Here is a 22,255-nt window from a genome sequence, read left to right on the forward strand (position 1 = left end):
TGGGCTGTTTATGGGTTTTCTCAAAGCTGTTTCAATGGGAGGGCTACGGAGTTACCACAACAGTATAAAACAGGGGCTTTGATCTTTAGTCCAAAGAACAGAAATCATAGAATTGGAAATAAAACACAATGTTTTCATGACTTATAAAAATTGGGGGTAATATTGAGACAACCCTCAACTGAAAATAAAGGCAGGAGTTATAGTATATGGGAGAAAAGAAGCTAAAAGCGTGGAATCACAAAATTGAAAGGGCTTGACCTCCCAGTTTTGCATAGGGCAATACTTAGAGTGGGAAGTGATTTGTCCAAAGTCCCTACCTGGCTAGCCACTGAGTCAGGACAGGAGCCTGTGTTTCTGGTTTCAAAGCTCTTTTATGAAAGAAGTGAGGTTTCATGCTACAGAAAGTTCAGGCTGAAAATCACACTTGACATCCACTTCCTCAGAATCTGCATGCTTGAGAAAAAGCTTAGGAAATTTCTCTGTTTTAAAGCAATTCTGTGTTTATTTGAGTACAGCTACATTAGGCTTATGTAACTAATATTTGTCAGGGCCACCCACATGCTTTTGAGATATAAATACTACCCCTTCCACTAAACTGTCAGCATCTCTATAATTTTTTAAGTGCGGGAGAGCAAAGCAGTACATTCTTATCTAACAGCATCTTCACAATTATAGATGTGGGCTATAGTCTTCAGAGTGTTCTTTTCTGCCACAAGGAAAGGGGGAGAAAACAGCATAGAGGTTCAGAGCTGGAATTTTAAGCTTAAATAGTTAACTGCAATTGGTTGGGATTTTCTCCCTCCTGTGTAAAAGTTGGCATAAAGGCAGTCGTTTTTACAAACAAGCCTTATATTGCAAGTCTAGAGTAAAAAATTTGCACCAAAGTTTTCTTAGTTGTGACCACTGCAAACTACATCTCTTTATCCTTCTCCTCTGCCACATTATTCTAGAACACTTCTAAGTAAAATGCAAAAGGATATCCAATAGGACTCCTGCATCTTCTTTGGGGTCATATGTAGCACTTTCTGTTTGAAGCTGGCGTTTTTCAAATTTTTTCTAGCTATGTGTTATTATTAAAGATAGTGGGGAAGAGGGGCAGAGGAAGAGAGAGAAGTGGTTAGGAGGAGACTTCCCAAGAAGGCAAAATAACGATAAATATAATGATGCCCTGCTGTGAAGAAAATGGGAAAAAGTTGTAATATATTAAAGGGATATTTCCAACCCAAGAGTAAGAGCCAAACTTCACTTAGTTGGAGGCAAATGAGAACACAGCGGTCTTTTGGGATGAAGGAAGGGGGTGTGAGCGGCTGGGACATCCCTCTGATACAGTACGGAGGAAGCTGAGGGTTAAAATGCCCCTTGGGGATGAATGTCCCCCCAACTCCTGCCTAACGGGGATGATTAATTCTACATCACACTCAATTTGTGAAAAGAGCTCTTGAAAAAAGTTAGGACAGTTTGCTTGTGCAAACTGTCAAAATGATGAATGGAAATAGGTGTGTACAAACCGGGAGGGGGGTGCAGATTGCTGACATAAATGTATTGGCCTCCACATTTTAGTTCTCCTAATATCACAGCCGTGCAGTCAGAACCGAGAGAACGGCCAGCTGGATGATTTGGTTCATTTTCTTAACTGCATATGTAATCTTCAGATGATAATAAAATAGATTCTAGAAAAACTGAGATAACCTAATTTCTTCATAAATTGTCTTCCTTCATCAGCTCAATAATACATAACCGTGATAATGAGTATTTATAGTGTGTCCCGCGCAGAATGGCCTTTGGGTTCTTAACCTAATATAATAAACAGATAATTCAAATAAAAAGACAGCATGGGCCGGTGGGAACAAGGCAAAGAGGCCAAGAAAGGCAAAAATCCATACTCTCCTTAAATATATTAATAAAACAAAGGAGGGCTGCTCCCTTTTCTAATGAATGAAAAATGCATTTAATTTAATCTGTTTTGAGAAATTATTTACTTTCACTTTCCCTCACCCTGGCGCCCTGGCTACTCCTGGAATTGATCATCTCTGGTAACCGCTGAGAGTGTCCTGATAAATTGAACCAGGGAACATGAGGCCAGCTTGCGTCTCCAGGAGACACACGTGCTTCTCACCTTTCACTGGGCAGCCTCAAAAGACTCCAGTCCCCCAGGAGGTCTCCCCATTGCCCTGTGGGGAAGTGACCAGTATTAATATTCTTAATATCTTGGTTTATTAACCACACAAGCCATACATGACTACAGGGTCCTTGTAAAAGATTCAAATAAAATACGCAGTCAAAAATCTCAATCAGGACGGACTCCTGGTTGCCGGGGTGGGGGGGCGGGTGGTGGCGAGGGATGGACTGGGAGTTTGGAGTTGGTAGATGCAAATTATTACATTTAGAACGGATAAACAACAAGGTCCTACTGTAGAGCACAGGGAACTATATTCAATATCCTCAGATAAAGCATAATGGAAAAGAATCTGAAAAAGAATATATATATATATGTACAACTGAGTGAGTTTGCTGTACAGTAGAAATGAACACAACATTGTAAATCAACTATACTTCAACTAAAAAAAAAAAAGAATGTGTAAGCATGGCTTTACAGAGAGGAAATTGCACTGTTCTGGGGACTCTTGCGATGAAAGACATCAAGACTTCATTTAGCTGTGTTTTTTTTAAACCTCATTTCTGTTTAGAAATAAATTGATTTAGCAGTTTGAAAAAAAAACTCCCTTTATTCACCTTCCTTCCCAAATTAACCACCACCACCACTTGGCCCTCCAGGGTTCTCACCTGAAAGGGTTGAGCGCATCTTATTCCATTCCTTTCCTGCACTTTTGTGTACACATACACACCTACATACATATGCAAGGTGTTATTTTATTTTTACATAAATAAGGATGTGGGGACGGGGAAGGAGGGAGAGAAAGAAAGGTGTGCAATTTGTGTTTTTGTTTTTCATTCTAACATGGCCTGGAGCTCCTTCAAGTGTCACTGCCTATTTATTGACTTTATTTTATTTAGCGCCTTCAGTGAAGTCTGTAGTATGACTATCTCACAATAGATTTTATCATTCTATTATTAATGAACATTCCGGTTGTCCAACAACTATAATTTGAACAAACTGAGGCACAATAAACTTTAGGCCCCAGTCAAAGGGCAAAGCAGCAGCATAGCCATGAAATAGTTAACATTAAGGATAATGGCTTTAAAAATAAGTCTTAAGGACTAAGAGTGATTGACAAAGGCTGGTCTTAGTCTTACAATGGATAATGGGAAAAACAGTTTTATAATTTTATTTCTTTAAAACCAGATGTGGAAGCCACGTTAGGGAAGCTTCTCAAAACTAGTTGCTTCAAAATCTGTTTGCTGTTGTCTTCACCCACGATGACCTTGGTAACAGCAACCACAACATAAAAACCAGGACAATAATAGTTACCATTTATTGAGGAGGTATTATGTTTTCTAAATATCAGTCTTAGTCTTTATCTTTTCAAAGAGAAAAGTTCTCTTTTTGGAAAATAGTCATGATTCCCTCCATGGAAAGTCACCACCACCCTCCCTGATTGAAGCTTCTATCAGTTCTGTTACATTGTATAGGGAGTGTGGAATCTTAGCTCAGGCTACTATAACAGAATACCAAGGCTGAGTGGCTTAAAACAACAACCTTCTCATAGGTCTGGAGGCTGGAAGTCTGAAATCAGGGTGCCAGGATGATTGCTTTCTGGAGAGGACTCTTCCTGACTTGCAGATGGCTACCTTCTTGCTGTGTCCTCACATGACGAGAGAGGGAGCTCTGGTCACTTCCTCTTCCTATAAGGGCACTAATCCCATCATGGGGGCCCACCCTCATGACCTCATCTAAATCTAACCATCTCTTAAAGGCCCCATCTCCAGGTCATCACATTGGCGGTTAAGATTTCAACACACAAATTTAGGGGGGATGTATTCATACCATAACAGTGGGGAACATAGGATGCTGCCCAGGAGGAGGCAAGGCCACAGTGCAATCCCACTGGCCTCCTAGGGGGAGCTGTTGGTCAAGGTCAGGGTCAACCCTGGCACCCAACATGGATCTTAGGGTACCTTTCACTAGTGAATGGGTTCCTCTTTAAGAACTACATCTTTATGATCAATACGGAGGTTTCGAGACCGGTGCTAGAGATTTTGGTTTCACCTCCTGTCAATAACCACCATCTCTATAATTCAGCAGTGACGGTGGACACAGACCCCCAAGTAAGGCAAGTGTCCCCCTTTGCTCTCTAATATAAACATGTGGCATTCATTCTGTAAGCTGCTCCAGATGACAGTGAGGTACTAGCAATATCTCAGCTAACATCTCAGAGCACTTACTGCATCTTTAGACTTTGAGCTAAATGCTTCCATGAAACCTATCCTTTCATCTTCAAAATAATCTCGTGGATTATTGTTCTGTGTTTTTGTTTTTGTTTTGGGTTTTTTTTTTTTTTGCCATTTCAATGTGTGATAATCTAGACTCAAATTACATAACCTGCTCCCAGTTACACAGCTTGAAGGTGGTGAAGCCAGGAGACTAGGACAGGTTGCAGGACTCCAGGCTCACAATGTTTAACTACTATGTTATATTACACCTTCAACCTGCACCCTCATGTGCAATTTCCTTCCTTAGAAAGGAAAAAGCCCCTTGGGTGCTCTGGGTGATAGATAGATAGATAGATAGGTAATTTTTGTCCCCATTCCATCCTCAGGAAATTGATTTTGGGTCTAAAGAAATGCAGGTTGTATTTGAGGATGTGTCCTCTGCTGTGTTTGTGGGTACCTATCCAGGCCATGGCACGGGAACCTCTGATGGAAGAGTCTGGCGCTCTGGTAGTAAAATAGATAAGTAGCTTTTCTTATTTCATTTCCTGGAATTGTTTATCCAAAAATAGCATGGGGACATTTCCTACTGGGCCCAGATGACCTGGTCCACACTCTCTTAAAGAGAAGCCCAGGCTGTGGGAAAGGTGGGGATGAGCTGGAGCTGAGACCCAGGCCCCCCCCAGATTGGCCATGGCTGAGTTTATCTGGTGGTTCGTGCTAGGAACGATGTGACAGCGAAGGCCTGTGACAGGCCACATGCATACAGAACTCCCTAACCCCATAACAACGTCCTGGAGCGGTGCCCTACAACATCTGGGGGTCCATTAGATCCACAAAAATGTGTGGGCTGAGTCCTGTAAAAGAAAACTGCATTACTACAGAAGATCAGAACTTTTTCATCATTTTACTGAGGATGACTTTCTGTGTAACAAAACCTTTTAAAGTTACCTGAGGTATTTTAGGCCTCTGTTATCCACTATAGAATTCTGAAAGCCATGCTTTATACAGGTAACCGATTTTAGGATGGTTTTATTTTTGGAGACTGAGGCGGGGCGAGAGTTGGGAAGCACAGATCACAGACGTGTAGCCTATTGTTTGGGACGTTTGTTCTACCATTGACCAGACCCTTCCTACTGGAGGAAACACAGAGGTGGGAAGCCTCTGTCCCTTCACAGTGAGCGTCCCTCACTATTAGAAAGATGAAAGGGAGTCAAAGTAATGTGCTTTTTCCTGTCTTCAAAGTCCGTTTTCTTCTTTTTCTGCCCGAAGCACTTCACCGGAGCCCATTCAGTGCCCCTCCATTGCCTCTTGCACCAAAGCTGCCCAGTGTCACCTGTAAGTCAGTTACAGAGGGAAAAGCACACAAAGCCATTACAAGGAAGCAGAATGTATAAAAGGCTTGGCGAACCCTCAGAACACTGACACACAGCTAAGCCACAGGAAAGTAAGGACAGGAATGATTTCTGTTCGAAAGAATAAGGGTCAGTAAGTGGAGGAAGCTAAGATGTGATTGTTTTTCAAGTAAGGGTGATTGGGACTGGATTGGAAATTGACAGGTTTTTTTAAAAACACGATCTTTTGGTTTGTTGTTTCAGATGAATGTATTTTTAGCATGTTTCTTAAAGAGTGAAAATAATAGAAAATAAGTCATTGATGTTTGTTTTATACCAAATGCACCATTAATATTCTTAGATCAAACAAGCTACTAGGGGCAGGAAGTGGGGGGAGGAGCATAGGTGAGAAGGGCATTAAATTCAGTTAGTTGGTTTTTATTTCCACAGGGAGCAAAGCGAGTTAAAGGCAGGGCTAAGAGTTTGAAAGAGTAATTTAAATGAGGCACTATACAAGGTGGAAAGAAAGAGGATAGCAGTATTCATCACCTACATAGGATATAAAATCAGCCTCTGGCCTCCATTCTTCCTTCCTTCCCCTACCCCTCCCCGATTCACCGCCCAGTCTATAAAAATGCCGCCAGAATGGTCGGTCCAGGATCCTTCCTCAGATGACATCGTTCCCCTGCTGGGCACCCTGCAGTGTCTCCCCACCTCACTCAGAGTAAAAGTCAGGATGGCCTCACAGCCCCCATCTGCACCTCCCCACCTTCCACTCAGACCTCACCTCTCGCTGCCCACCCCCCCCCCCAGTCCCCTCCACCAGCTCCTGGCTCCTCTCTGACAGCTCCCACCCCGGGCCTCTCCCCTAACCATTCAACTCTCTCCACGTCTTGGATTCAATGTCCTCTTTCCTGATCCATTTGACTCAATATTGCAGGACTTTGCAGCCTGCTTTTTTTTTTTTTTTTTTTTTTCAGAGTACCAATCACCCTCTGACATAGTCTATATTTTAGTTGTTAATTTATCATCTTTCTTCTCCCTCTAAAATGCAGATGCCATGAAGACAGGGAATTTTTGTCTCCTTTGTTTGCTCTTCTAGTTCCAGAGCTGAAAACAGTCTTGACACAGAGTGAGCATTCAGTATGTTCAGTACATTCAATTCAATTCTGTGAATCAACAAGGCTGAACACGATCATCAGGAGGGAACCACTGACTCCGTTTTACAGCTGAGAAAAAGCTCCTTTCGGAGTAGGGGAGCTAAGATACCTAGGGATTATTATTAGTCCTGAGATTAATATTCCAAGAACCCTTCCAAGCAGTAACTGTCCAACAAATATGCAGGCTCTAAGCTTTTGTTCTTCTTGAGTATTAATTTCATAAATTCCTGCACAAACCTGGAGAGAATAGGCAAGATACTTAGCCTTGAAACACGTTCTGTGATTTCTTTTTCCTCATGAATATGATCTGTTAATTAAATCTCGCCTGTAAATTTCATTATATGATGATAGTGAGCTTGCAGCCTGGCTGGGGAGGAGACGGTGAGAACACTGGCTATTGGAGACGATATTTCCTGGTGGAGATCAAGGTCAGCCCCCTCCTCTATCCTGTTAACCAGCATCTCTTTTGGGAGGGGGTGCGGGAAAGAGCAAGGGGCAGTAGGGGGTAGGAATGTGAGAAAAACAGGAGAATTAATAGACCTATCTCCCGTGGTTTCTTCTAGATACAGTTATCTGAAACTCAAAGCACAAAATCTAAGCCTTTATTTTAGCAAATCCAAACTACTTTTCATCACATGCCATTTGCTAAACACAGAGAGTTAAAAAAAAAAAAGAAAAGAAAGAAAAAAGAAATGTTCCTCAATGTAATTTCATTATAGCAGTTGACACACAACCTCTGCCACCACCCACCAGCTTCCTTGGACACTGATATGTCTAGCTGATGGGAAACTTCTGGCCTGTGTGGCTTGATTCTGCAATTACCATAATCTCCACCCTCCGGAGGTCATGGCTGGTGAAGTGGATTAGTGAACAAGCCTTTGGGTCTCTGGAGAAGGTTCAAATCCAGAGCTTAGGTCATAAGTGAAGATGAAGGGCGTTGGTCTAACAGTTTATCCCCCTTTGGGAAGAGTGAAAGGCACAGCTAGTTATGATTATTAACCTCATTCAGAAGAAGCACAGCCAGGAATGGGGTAAATTGATCCTCATCCAGAGAAACTGGCAACAGCCCACAGGCTCCTGACTCTGAATTCATTCTGGGCCTTTTCAAACACAATGTGAATTTTTTCAAAAGAAATCACAGTGTGACTATTTGTTCACTGGCAGAGAGAAGCGTGTTATTTTGCAGAAGTGCCCATTTGGGCTCAAATAATTTAATGGAGATAAAGTAGTCTGCGATTATCAGCACATTATGAAAAGAGGGACAGATCTGTTTTCTTGCCTTCTCTCTTGACAGGTGTATTTCTACTGGATTTGCCGAGATCCAGGAGCCTTTGAGTGGTTTGCCGATCTCTTACTCTCGCTGGAAACAAGGATGAGTGAGCAAGGGAAAACTCACTTCCTGAGTTATCATATATTTCTTACTGGCTGGGATGAAAATCAGGTATAGATAAGACTTTGAGAATGAGCAGTATTATCTAACTTGTCTCATGATAGAGCAAAGAGAAGAGGAATAATTTCAATAATGAGCTACACGGTTATCTAGCAGCATGAAAGTATTATTTTTATGTTCTTTAAAAGAAAAAGAGAATAAAATAAAACCAGATAAGAAAGAGCTATTCAAATGGTAGCAATAAAAGCTACAGTTAATTTGCTGAGGAATAGAAAAGAAGATTGGAAAAGAGAGGTTGGTTAAAGGGAGAAAACCCCAAGTTTGGAAATCCAAGAAAAATTATGTCACTAAAAGTTGCATTTGGGGCTTCCCTGGTGGCGCAGTAGTTGAGAATCCGCCTGCCAATGCAGGGGACACGGGTTTGAGGCCCAGTCTGGGAAGATCCCACGTGCCGCGGAGCAACTAAGCCCGTGTGCCACAACTACTGAGCCTGTGCTCTAGAGCCTGTGAGCCACAACTACTGAGCCTGTGTGCCACAGCTACTGAGTCCGCATGCCTAGAGCCCGTGCTCCGCAACAAGAGAAGCCACCGCAATGAGAAGCCCGCACACTGCAATGAAGAGTAGCCCCCACTCACTGCAACTGAGAAAGCCCACACCCTGCAACGAAGACCCAATGCAGCCAAAAATAAAAAATAAATTAAATAAATAAATTTTTTTAAAACGCTGCATTTGAAATTTAGTAACATCAAGCAAACATTATGGGTTGGCTATATTGTCTCATTGAGCTCCGAATTGGTTCTAATTCTATGTTTTGAGCTGTTCAGAGTTAAACAGAAAAAACTGACAGGTGTTGACATTGAGCATTTTGTATTGTAAACCATGTGAGTTCCTACAGAAAATAATTATTATGAATACATGATTTATCTAGAGATTTATTTTTCTTAAGGCATTCTTAGAAATTGTGTGCACGTATGTTTATTCACCTAAGATCGAAATGATCTTCTGTTGGGGCAGGTGTTCTGCTGTGTCCATTAATATGTATTAATGACATATTAAGGTTGAGTTTACCAAAAATAATGCATATCAAAATATTGCACTATGGTACTATTTCAGTGTTGATAGTATTGAATGATAACTATTACATTTCCAATCTTTTCTAACTCCTCAAATATGGAAGGTAACAATGAAGTGATTACTAGATTATGACATTTATGTCCTAATCAGCACTTCTGTGACAGCTACTATAGATATTTAAGGAAAGTGTGTTTGAGCCAGAGATTTGCATTAGTTACTAAATTTACAAATGAATGCACTCCTGAGAGCCTCTCTCTCTCTCTCTCTCACACACACACACACACACACACACACACACACACACACAAATTGGCCCTATAGAACGTCACTGTAATTTGACTCTGTGCTTCTGCAAATGAATAAGACTTTGCTTGAAATTCAGTAGCTAAACAATTTTTTAGGGTCTTATTTGCAGTCAGCCTTACATATTTATTCCTCTGGGATACTCTGAAAGAGAGGTTTCCTGGGAATTAGGCTCGAAACATCTTCATGAATTAAATAATGTTAATTATATTTTCCAAACAAATACTTTTTTCTTATTCAAATGGGATTTTTGACTAATGATCCACTTGGTGAAGTACAAACACAGCCTTTGTCTTCTGCTTTCTGGTCCTGTGCTGGCTCTTCTGCTTCTAAAGTGAATCGATCCCGAGTGTCCACCTAGGCAACCCCAGTCACTTGGAAGTTGCAAGACCGAGGCTCTGTTTGATTTTGTGAAAACACAACTCTACCCCATCCCATCCCTGCCACTTCCAAAAGTACGCTGTAAGAGATACTTTTCTCCTGGATACGAGCAAATTAAAATAGACATGTTCTTAAATTTTTGCCATGACATGTTGGAAATTCTTGAGATGCTTAAATTTCAGGACAAAATAATTGGTACATGCTGTCAGTCAGGAATCAAGAGGCTGTTTTAGAAACAGCCAATTGCTAAACTGAATTCAACAACCTCAAAGTGGCAGAATGACAAGAACAGAAGGGACAGATGGAAAAGGGCAAATTATTATTATTATGAAGGGCAAATCAACAGGGTTTGGAGATTAATTGAACACTGGGCTGAGAAATATGGAGCAAATATCATTCCAAATGTTTGAACATCAGTGATTGGTAGCTGGAAGGTACCACGGACGGAAGTGGGAAAAACTCCTTTTTCTACTGAATAATGCCCAAACTTCTTAGCAGATATTTCCAGGCCCCTCCTGACCTGACGGCAAAACCCACTTGTTCTATAGAATTCCCATCATTTTCCCCTGGCACCAGAGCCACCGAACAACACATGTTCTCCCATCACACCAAGGACTTTCTTGCTTCCATCTCCCCTCATACTGTTTCCTTTCCCTGACATGTCACTCAATGCCCTCTGTCCCTCCTGCTGCCTGCTGCATGGAACCATCCTTTCAAGACCAGTCCCCACTAAGGCCTTCCCCAGTTCTCTTAGTCAAAATTACTTGGGGCTTCACCAGAGTAACGTGCTTACTTCTCCAGAGCACTTCGCTTCTGTCTCTGGTAAAGAAGGGTGCTGGTCTGAATCAGGGCATAGAAATTGTGCACATGGTCTGCCTCTCCCTCCAATGACCAGTGCCTCACAGAGCAGAGACCTTCTGTCTGTCTTCTTTGTACCACTCCATTCGTAGCCCTCTTCCTGCCTATGGAAATCACTTAACAGTTGTACGTGAAAGTAACTGAAGTCACAAATTATTTGGAAAGTGAGATGATTCATTTTGAGCTATGATGGTCAATTTGAAGGAACAAAAAGAATTCTACATAAAAATGTGTTTGGGGAGTTTGAGATGAAGAACTCTACTCAAGCAGGAAGATGAAGGCTTGGGAGAGAAAGTTTGAATTCATCTTTGTAGATGATGCTAATTGGATTGTGAAAATGGAAGCTCTTTGGGGAGTAGTGTTCCAAAAGAGATGCGGAAAGCTGAGCTAGAGACTGGGAAGGCAGCTACATATCAAGACAGGAGAATATGATAAGAAAATAACAACTACTGTTTCTTCCTTGAATCAGAAGTAGAAGAACTAGGACTTTGTAATGCAAATAGAATCAAGAAGAAGCAATGTTCAGCCACATGGTGGAGAAGCCAAGGAAAATAAGGCCTGAGTTGGTCATTAGATTTGGCACTTAGTCTAAAGGGAGTCAACTGTCTCTGCCTTCTTATTCTGCCCACTGCTGGAACCAGCTTCCTCTAGAGCACCAATCCCTCCTGCTGTTAAGCAAAAGGCTGTGGAGATGCAACACTGCCATTCTAATCTGGAGGCCAATACAACTCTGACCCTGAGTTCCAGTTCTGATAATGGGACTTCCGCCAGTTTTCAAGGCTCTGTCCTCAACTACCACCTCCGTTCTTATCCCTGAACTCTTGTCTCATATTTCGTGCTTTGAAAAAGTTGCCTAAGAAGGGGGTCCTGCCCCACTCTTGCCAGTTTTCCCTCTCTTGCCTGGAGTCCTCTTCCCAAATTCAGTTCCTGTAGTAGCCCTGCTACCTAGGCTCAGACTTGCCTGGTGCCCACTTCCTGCAGCCTGGGTATCTGAGACTCCACCAAAGTCTGCCACCGTCTACTGCCTGTTAGGGTGCAGCCTCCCGACCCCTGGCTGCTTTCCTAGACTGATGTGAAGGCCAGCTGGGGAAGCCAGTCTTGCAGCAGGATCGTGGGGTAAGAGTTGGGCCCAGCAGGGTTGTTACCCATACTGGTCAGAGGATGTGAGCAAATGAAGCACCAAAGGGTAAAAACCCATGAGCTCAAGAGCTGTGGTGGGGTCTGAGCAGAGCAGACACATATCCCAGGAGGTAAGAAGCAAGAATCCTTCTTACCTACCAGAGTTGAGCATGGGCTGAAACAAATCATAGCAACTTAAAAAATCATCACTAGGCACGGCTATTCCCCAGGCTCTTATTTATCGACCACTTGATGCCTGGGTGCTTTCGTGTAATTTGAAGGCAAGCCGTTGGCCACAGGGCTCCAGCCATGCCCCTTGCTAGTTCTGGCCACCTCTCTGCTTGCCAGACTCAACATCCTCCCAGCACTTGAACCTGGACACAGACCGTTTCACCCCAGTAGGCAGATCTCACCGTAAAATCCAGCTTCACCCTGGGCGTTTTCTATCACTTTAATCTGTCAGGGCCCTTCTCAAATCCCTAGGATTTACTGTGAACTGAATGGGGACAGAGCTAGAGATTACTTTTTGAGAAATTTGGCAGAAAAAAAAAAAGGAAGTAGCTTAGTGCTTGCTTTCCTTTACCCCTTTTTACTGTATTATTCTCATCCTTTCAAGAAAAATCTTCTTTCCAGGCTCACGTCACATCAACCAAATAGAAGGCACTTTATTTCAATAGTGCCCAAGGTAGACTATGAAGAATTTCCTATAAAAAGTTGTGTATTAAATCTACAATGAGCGTAATTACTTCATCCTTCATTTATTAGAGGTTCCTTTTCTTTTTCCTCTAAATGTCATCTGATACCACAATTTTTACTTTAGGCCTTTCACATAGCTTTACACTGGGATGAAAATACTGACGTGATTACGGGATTAAGGCAGAAAACCTTCTATGGAAGACCGAACTGGAATCACGAGTTCCGACAGGTAGCCTACAGTCACCCCAGGTAAGGCAGCTCTCTCTCCTCTGCCTGTTGGGAGCCTCTGTGGAGAGACAAAGGCTCCATTGCTGCTGGAATGGAAAGCTCTCGCACAAACCGGTTAATCTGCAGCAGTGGGCATCTTGTTTAGAGATAAAGCATCCACCTTAGAAAAGGTGGTCATGGGATATTTCAGGAACCACAAACCTCTGCTTGAGCAGATTACAACATCTGACAATTATCAATTCCATTGAAATTTTTCACACTTAAACCCAATTGAAGATGGTATTTCTTTTTTCTTAAGTTTTATGGAAGTATAGTTGATTTACAATGTTGTGTTAATTTCTGCTGTACAGCAAAGTGTCTCAGTTATACACATATATGTATTCTTTTTCATTATGGTTTATTACAGGATATTGAACATAGTTCCCTGTGCTGTACAGCAGGACCTTGTTGTTTATCCATCCTACGTATAATAGTTTGCACCTGCTAATCCCGAACTCCCGGTCCTTCCCTCCCCCACCCTCCCTCGCCCTTGGCAACCACACATCTGTTCTCTATGTCTGTGAGTCTGTTTCTGTTTCATAGATATGTTCATCTGTGTCGTATTTTAGATTCCATGTATAAGTGATATTGTATGGTATTTGTCTTTCTCTTTCTGACTTACTTCGCTTAGTATGATCATCTCCAGGTCCAGAAGATGGTATTTCTTTTTTTTTTTTTTTTTTTTTAATTAATTTTTGGCTGTGTTGGATCTTCGTTGCTGCACACGGGCTTTCTCTAGTTGCGGGTATTGGGGGCTACTGTTCGTTGCAGTGCGTGGGCTTCTCGTTGCAGTGGCTTCTCTTGTTGTGGAGCACGGGCTCTAGGCACGCGGGCTTCAGTAGTTGTGGCTTGTGGGCGCTAGAGCACAGGCTCAGTAGTTGTGGCTCGCGGGCTCTAGAGCACAGGCTCAGTAGTTGTGGTGCACGGGCTTAGTTGCTCCACAGCACGTGAGATCTTCCCGGACCAGGGATCAAACCCGTGTCCCCTGCACTGGCAGGCAGATTCTTAACCACTCTGCCACCAGGGAAGCCCAAGATGGTATTTCTTAAACTCCCTATGCCTTCAAGAAATCTTGGGTGAACACAGTTGACCTCTAATTACTCAACTGGAGAACTCACTTATGCCAAACTGTAAACTGTTTCTAGTATATCTAGCAAAGCAGACAAAACTACTCCACAACCAAGCAGGGATATGGGGTGGTAGTAAGGACCCAGGAACTGGAGTCCTAGTGCCTGGGTGTAAATCCTACCTCTGCCGTTACCACCAATTTACCTTGAACAGGTTATTTAACCTGGCACTGACTTAGTCCCCATTTCCATAAACTGCAAATAATAAAACTGTTTACCTCCTAGGCTTCTGTGAGGATTAAATGTGAGAATACTTATAAAGACCCTAAAACAGTGCTTTGAGTTCAGTAAATGTTAGCTGCTATCATTAGTATTATTATTTTAATTATTACTGTTATTATTATCATTATATGTAGAGGAAGAAGAGCATTTGCTCTGGGACTATAAGGCAGGAGTAAAGGCTGATTCTAGAAGATTCTAGAAGATACTGGCTATGTGACCTTAGACAAGGCCTCACTGTAAAACATGAATGAGTCTATGCATGCACAGTGTTATTTTCATATTTTAAAGATGCATAGTATGTTGAAGAGCTTCATAAAGGACCATGCACTAATATAAATAGTTATTGTTGTTATTATATATCGCCTAAATCAGTCTTTGTTTTGAACCCAAATCATCTACAGATCCTGAAAGTAGCCTGTCCTAATACTGTCTTTGTTTAAAGAATAGTTTCCACATTTGAGGAAAGTCCTGGAGGGAGCAAGGGAGTGTGCCACATGGACAACTGGGTAAGAGCAAAAGGGCAGCACGTGCCAAGGCCCTGAGGCAGGATACACTGTTCCTGGCATGATCCAAGAGACCAGTGAGGTTGTGGAACACAGCGGTTGAATGAAAGAGTAGCAGGAGAAGGCATTTAGGAGAGACAACTAGGGAACAGTACAGGTCATTTTATTTGGATTTTACTCTGAGAGGGGAAGCCACGCGAAGGATTGAGCAGAAGAGTGAAACAATTCATCCATTGCACGTTTAATTGGATCCCTCTGGCTGCTATAAGAGACGAGATTGTAAGGGGCCTTGGACGGAAGTGGAGAGGCCAGTGAGGAGGTGGCCTGGATTGGGGGGGCCACGGTGGAGGTACTGAGAAGCCTTTGGGTTCTGGATATTTTTTGAAGGTAGAGCCAGCATGACTTGCTGACGGGTTGCGTGGGAAACGTGGCCCACGCTGGAATGGAGTTCCCTCCAGCCGAGGTGAGGATAGCTGTAAGGAGTGGCTGGCAGGCACGGGACGCCAGGAGTCCAGTTTCTCAGCGTGTTTAGCTTTAAGACGCCTGTTACACCTCCAGGCAGGGATGTTGAGTAGGCAGATGAATATGAGTCAGGAGTTCACGGGAGAAGTTCAGGTTGGAGATACACGCTTGGGAGGTGTGAGCATATAAACTGCGTTTGGGGCCATGGAACTAGATGAGATGGAGAAAGAAGCAAATATAGATTGATGAGAGTTCCAAGGACCACAGTATTTGGAGGATAGGGAATTATATTGTCTATTTGCAGGTTATGGAGTTCAATGTATATTACTCATCACTATTTTATTAATCATGTTGTTTAGGTCTTCTGTAGAACCCATTTTCTATCCATTTTATCAGTATTGAACCAGTAACAGTAAAAATATATATATACTAAGGTATTTCTGACTAATTTCTCATTTCCTGTGATTTCCCTGTTGTCTTCACGTCTTTCCCCCCAGTTCTGGCATTGATGCTTTGTGGCCTTCCTTCACAGAGGTTATTGCTTCATTCGACTTTTTGTAGTTCCCTAGCATTTTTCTGCTCTCTGGAATACTTTTCTGGTGAATATTATTCCTCTTCTGGTCAATTTGGATGCTGTTTTATACTTTTTCTTAGATTCTCTTTGTGCCAGAACTATTCTACTTTTCTTAAAAAAATTAATCGTCACTGAATCTGTTAGACTTCCCTGGACCAGCTATTTGAAGGAGGTTTGGTGAGGAGGGAGGTGTGCAGGAGGAACCAGATGGCTGCCCAAGGTTCATAACCTATCCAATTCCAGGGGCTTCCTTTGTGTGAATTCACTCTGACCTAAACTGTCATGCGCTGTGAGGCCCCCAGCCAACCCTTCTGCACCCTATGCCCAGGCAGCCTTTGGGAGAAACCCTGGACCCAAAACAGTGTTCACTGCGGAGGCTCTGAACCCCTGACCACACCATGCCAGTGTCAGCCCAGGGAAGAGACAGAAGGAGTGCTTGTGGGGACTTACTCCTGATCTTGAATTGTCCTGAGAATAAAAGACTTCCAATGGGAAAGGCCAAGAAAAGCTTAATCTTTGGCTTCAGGGTTACGGGAAGGAGCGAGTGGGCCAGCTGTACTACCTCTTCCTCACCTCGGGCTCAGCTTCAGATGCCCTATAAGAGCTGGCCAAGCCCCGTGAAATTCAGTAGCTAAACATTTCCCTATAAGAGCTGGCCAAGCCCTGTGCAAGTGGCCTTGGGACTCTGCAGGCACCACTCCTGAAACCCAGCTGCTTCATTTCACCTCTTGCCTTGACTCTTGCTGACATTTGGTCTAGAATCCGATTCTCGCCCTCCATCTGTCCAAATGTGGTGCTTTGAACCCATCCCGGCTTCTGGAGCTCAGAATCCATTTCCTCTGTGCTCCTTACTCTACATCCAGTCTGGGCTCCTAGACTCCCAGCCTCCTCTGAGCCCCGAAAGTCACCCTTCATCTCACACCCATCCAGTACTTCTCGTCCAGAGGCAGAGACTGGATTATTATATCTGCAGTTTCCTTTAAAAATTATAGGTCGAAAACTAACAAAATGTTACAAGCTTCTATGTTACAATCACATTGGTATTTTCTCCTTTTGGAAAAGAAAAAATCTATTCATCTGATAAATGTTTTACACTCAGTTTTCAATTATCACGGGGTGAATGTTCCCATGTTGCAGGCTTTTGGCACGGACACGTATATCTTGGTTTTTAAGTTTTTATAGATGAGACTGCCCTTTGCTATGATTGTCCCTCATTGACTCCTCACATTGTATTTGTTTATTTGTGTTACATATGAAGTTTGCAGCCCAGTGGGAAGGCCTTTCAGACCAAACCATTTAACTATCTCCCTTCCCTCAGAAAGGTGTGAGCCAGAAACACAGCATCAAGAGACCGAGAGGGGAACTGAGTTTGCACACACTCTATCTCCAAAATTATATTGCAGCGTGCTGAAAAGTGAGTCTGTCTGATTTTGCAGGGAGTGAAGAGCAGAGAAGAGTTTGAAGGTGGGAAAACTATGTAGCTGTCACTTTTCTCGTTGCCCTTGTGAGGAGTGTTTCCATTCCTTTTCAAAAGCCATAATCAACGTGTAGTGCATACATGTATCTGAAGCCCAGTTGAATCTTTCAGCACAGCTGAAAACTTGTGGAAACTCTCTCTTCCTAATGGATGACTTCATCTCTTCCAGAGTAGAAGAAGGCCCCAAGATTTGGATGTCACTGAATCAAGCCTCTATATCATACTCCCTAGCCCTAAATTCTAAAAACAGTGTATTTGTAATAGATTTAGACTCTAGAACACTGCAACTTGTTATATAGCTTCAACTATCAGTGTAATTAATATCAGACATGTGTAGGCAAAGATCAATTATCATTTTACCCATGGAATGCCAGGTCCGTGGGAAGAGACAAGTCACCAGTAAAAGGCTTAGCACTACTCTTCCAAAGGACCTTTTAAATGTCCTCCTTAAAGTTTTGTTTTCTGCTGTGTAAAGAAGATTTATGTTTAATGAAGTTTTTAATGAAGAAATCTTAGAAAGAGAATGCCAATAGAATCTAATTTTTAAAAAAGAAAATCTAATATTGAGAAGTATTTCAATATCCTGGACTTTGTCCAGATATAAATAAAACACACAATTCAATTATTGTTCTGCACAAAGGACAAAGTCACATTAATTTTCCTCAAGATGGTTATTAAAGAGATAAACGGTATGTTTTCCCCTGATTATGTCAAGGAGATGTTTGTTCCCTCCCAAGCCTTCTTGGCTACTCTTATAAGACAGGTCTGTCCTGTCATTAGCTCAGATCTTTTGGCAAAGATGGGCCATAAAGAATTGGTGGATTTGTTCGTGGCCTCAGAAAAGGTTCTTTGTTCTTGAGGGTCTTTGAAATAGGCTCTCAACCATTTCTACTCATCAGCATGAAGCCAATGATTCTTAGGGCTTACTCTTTTAAAAACATTTACCTGTTCACTTAAAGCTGGACCCGGTTCTTGTTATAAGAAGAAGGAGTTGAATCAAAAGAATAAAGGGAAGAGGGGCAAACATGTTTTTTTACAGAACATGAAAAACAGCACCAAAAATAAAGCTTGAAGGGAAGCAGATCAAAGAGAACAGTGCATGCTATAAAGGAAGCAGAAAATTGCAATAATAACAGTAATAGAGAAACAAATTGATGGGCATCAAAATGAAAACAAATAAGGAAAGGGAAAGAAAAAATTAAAAAGAGATCAAAGACCAAGAGTAGAAAATAGGAAAGTATATTCTGTTGTTTATATGTGCAATTAATTTTCATAATTGTATCAGCTGTATTACAAAAACACAAGTATATTTTTAAAAGAAGATCAATAAATAGCAAGTGGATATGTAAAAAGTAAGTCTTTTACTGATACGGCTAAACTCACACACATGTGACAATTGTTGTATATTGCTTACGTTAGACAAGCACAGAAAATTACTCTAAACAAAAAAACAATGGAAATTATTGTCTTAATTAAAATATAATAGGTTAATTAAATACATACAATACATACACTGATACCTATGTCTTATTAATCTTTAGAAATGTGTATCTTATACAAAAATAGAAGTTATATTTCATTTTTTGTAGATGTTCTCAATATGTTCCCAAGCTTTTGGCAAATGTTCAGAAAATCAGGAAATCGTTTCCAAGAAGGTAGACAGAATGAAAATAAATATATCTTTATCACATCTAGCTACTTTTTTGATAAACACACATTATGCGTGTACCCAACCTTCTGGATTTGTAGATCAGTTGTTTTTAATTAATTGAATAAAATGATTCCATGACTTCAATCTTCGATCTTACATTTCACGTAATATTTATAGTTTGCCACTTTTGACTTACCTACTAATAACTTCACCATGCCTTTTAGGCATAAAACTTTATGCAACTAATTACCATAAAAACTTTGAAGGTTTGGCCATTTTTTTCGTAACTTCAGTAGAAGTGTTTCTTTTCTCTTGAAGGACAAAATAAAGAAGAATACTACCATTTGTTAGAACAGCACAACCCAGCCCAACTGTGAAGGAAGGTGCCAATTTACCATAAGATTGGGAGCTTCTAATCCATGCTGCATGAATGTATTTTAGACCACCCATTGTTTTCAGAAATGTAAAAATACCTTTATACTAAATCGAGTAAATGTGTCCATCTGGAACCACATTTGCTTGTGTGCACACCCTCCAATTCTCATTTGTACGTGCATATGTGCAAAATGTTTTCAAATGATATTTTTAAGAAATTAACATTCTGATTATAGCACACAAGTCTGCCTATCTAAAAGGATATCCTAAACATTCCTTATATGACTAAATTGTTCAGAATATTCAAAGAAATAGACTTAAGTGGAAATCCCACACAAAATAAATTATAGCTTCATAAGAAAAAGAAAACCACCATAAACTTACGACTGGATATTATTAGCATACGTAAATATACCTTTGCACCAGAGGACATCCAGCCCTCCAGTTATAATCAAGTGAAGATTCAACGAGAATTACTGGCATTATTCCATTTGTGGTAGGTGGGATTAGGGAGGTGGGTGAGGACAAGGTGGTTTTAACACTATTCTGCAAATTTTCTTTGGTGATGTTATCTATCAAATCATTAGATATGGCAAAAATATTTGGATATTTCTGTGTGAAGTATTTCAGTGTGAAGGTGTATATTTTTTAGTGTTTTATCAGAGTAGGGGAGGGGACAAGACTGGCAGAAACATGGCTCTACCATTCCCAGGGATCCAATGCTACGAGTCAACTGCTTTCATTTCTCTCCCCTCTTTAACCATGACATCCTCAAGGGCAGCAACTTTATCTGTGCTCCTCAGAGCCAAGCACAGTAACCTGCTTCAGCAAGTGAAGGGACCCCAAGAAGGATGAGGAAGCTAGGACAAGAGTGCTGACTCGCCAAAGAAGATGGAGTCGGTGGGAAGAGCAAGAGGAGGGTCTCAGCCGTGAGCAAGCACCATTAGGGACGCCGGTAGCCCCTAAGCAACAACTGAGTAATTAGCATGCAGAGAAAAGTAGTAGAGCAGGCTGCTACAAATCAATTGGGAGATGGGTTTAAAAAAAAAAAAAAGGCCAACACAATTATCATCTGTGGTTATGAAAAAGAAGGTGTTGTACAAAATATAATTATGTGTTGAATCATTTGGAGGCATTTCTAATGAAAAACATTCTCTAGGAAAGATTAACCAGAAGTTGTGTCCATTGTCTGACACCGAGCTTGTAGCTCTTGTTGTCTTCTTTCTAAGCCTCCATAAATCCATGGGAAGCTTCTGTTTATCGATTTTATTTGCAGAATGCACTCAGGGCATAAAGTAATTTGATTTTTTTTAAATGGGGTTTAGGGTCTGCCCCTACAGGGTTATAATTTACCAAGCATAAAAGCCAACACAGAAAAACAAACATACAATTTAAAGAGAGCAGGGCTCAAGGCAGCAGAACCTGGGAAGCCAGCAAGATGGTGGGATTACTCCCAAGCACACCCACTCTCCCATATATCTGCTGGGCGGAAACCTCCTGGGAGGTGACATTTTGGCTGCCTTTCAGGCATGGCATCACTGAACTGTTATGAAAAATGCATCAAGCCCACAAAAAAAGAGCACAATAGTTATTTAGCAAATAAGAGGGGGACAGGAGGATTTTCTTTATGGTTTATCAGAGCTAAAAATAATGCTGTTAATGTTAACCATCTTTGCAGCTTGTGTAAAATTTGTCCTTTTCCCATGAAAGTCAGCAGCCCAGACTGATCAATGCCGCTAATGTTGTCCCTAATCCAGTGCCTCCCGTGTGTGCAAACTCTGCGGCTTGCAGGCTGTAAACTGAAGAACAATGCCTTGTGTTTTTATACTTCTTTTAGAGAGAATCTTTTTTTTTTTTCCATTCTGAGCAATCGTGGGTAATTAAACTTTATAGAAGAATTTTTTCTTTACCAACCCCATTAGGGTTCTGTTGCAGTTGTCCGTTGCCTCATAAAAGAAAAAAAAAATGCTGCCGCGTCTGTGCCTTAACCAGTTTGTGGGGCTTCTCAGCTCCATGCTTCACAGGAAGCCTTCGTGATGAGAAAGCTCCATACTTGAAACCACAAACGCCGAGGAGGGGAAGCAAGACAAGCAAAAGAATGCCATGTGTGGGGACAGTAATGCAGAGAGAGCTAGTGAACCACTGGCCCTTCTGCCTTAGTGGAAGGTAGATAATGAATGGCCTTTGTGAGACTTTTTGGTCATTGCATAACCATGACAGTTACATAAATACAGAAATGTGTGTACTCAAGCTGTGTAGTGTAGTAGCCACAACTTCACAAGAGGCAGGGTGACTGTGAACTGCTGCGGACACCAGTGGTACACCTGGCAGCCAGCAATCAGAATCCTTTGAAATGGAGTGTTAAAGGCAGAGCATCAAAGAGCATCTTCATGATCTGCAAACAGTCACCATGTCTGCAAACGAAAGGGCGATCTTAGCCTGTTGGGAATGGGCCAGTGGGCAATCTCTTTGGTGACACCTACACTAATGGAAAAATATCACCACCCATAACAATGTCTTTGAATGTAGATGCAAGGATGCCTAAGGGCAGCAGACTCCCCAGTGGGAAGCGTTTTGCCTGACCCGTGTATCATTCAAAATGTTGCAGTCCAGAACTCAAAAAACCCAGCGCAAGCGTGCTGACCCAGGACGTCTGTAATCACTGCTGGGTCAACAGCCCACATCGCATCTTGCTGTCAGCCTCGTGGAGCGGGCAGACATCGTGTGGGTCATAACGTAAGACAGCGGTTCCCAAGAGCTCACCACGTGCTAAGTCTGGTCTAACCCTCACAGAGGCACTAGGAGTTTGGCATAGAACTGTCCCCATGGAGAGATAAAGAAAGGGGGGCTTTGAAGAGATGAATTAACATGCCCTAAGTTTCCCAGCAACGAAGTGGTGGAACAAGTAGCACTCTTAACCGTTGCGTGATATTTCCATAAACACCTTGAAAG

General features: G+C 41.9%; 1 protein-coding gene and 1 long non-coding RNA gene across 2 annotated transcripts in view; both read left to right on the forward strand.

Moving 5' to 3' along the window:
* The window catches only part of LOC309667022, a 398,987-nt gene that overhangs the window by 96,424 nt on the left and 280,308 nt on the right, over positions 1-22,255 (forward strand). The gene's annotated exons all lie outside the window — the stretch shown is intronic.
* NOX3 (NADPH oxidase 3) overlaps positions 1-22,255 on the forward strand; it is a 69,045-nt gene that overhangs the window by 36,242 nt on the left and 10,548 nt on the right. The window contains 2 exon segments of the mRNA XM_082475053.1: positions 8,118-8,264; positions 12,770-12,894. Of these exon segments, the coding sequence (XP_082331179.1) occupies positions 8,118-8,264; positions 12,770-12,894 (272 nt within the window).

Source organism: Balaenoptera physalus (genome assembly GCF_965194825.1).
Source record: "Balaenoptera physalus genome assembly, chromosome: 9".
In the NCBI taxonomy this organism is placed as follows: domain Eukaryota; kingdom Metazoa; phylum Chordata; class Mammalia; order Artiodactyla; family Balaenopteridae; genus Balaenoptera; species Balaenoptera physalus.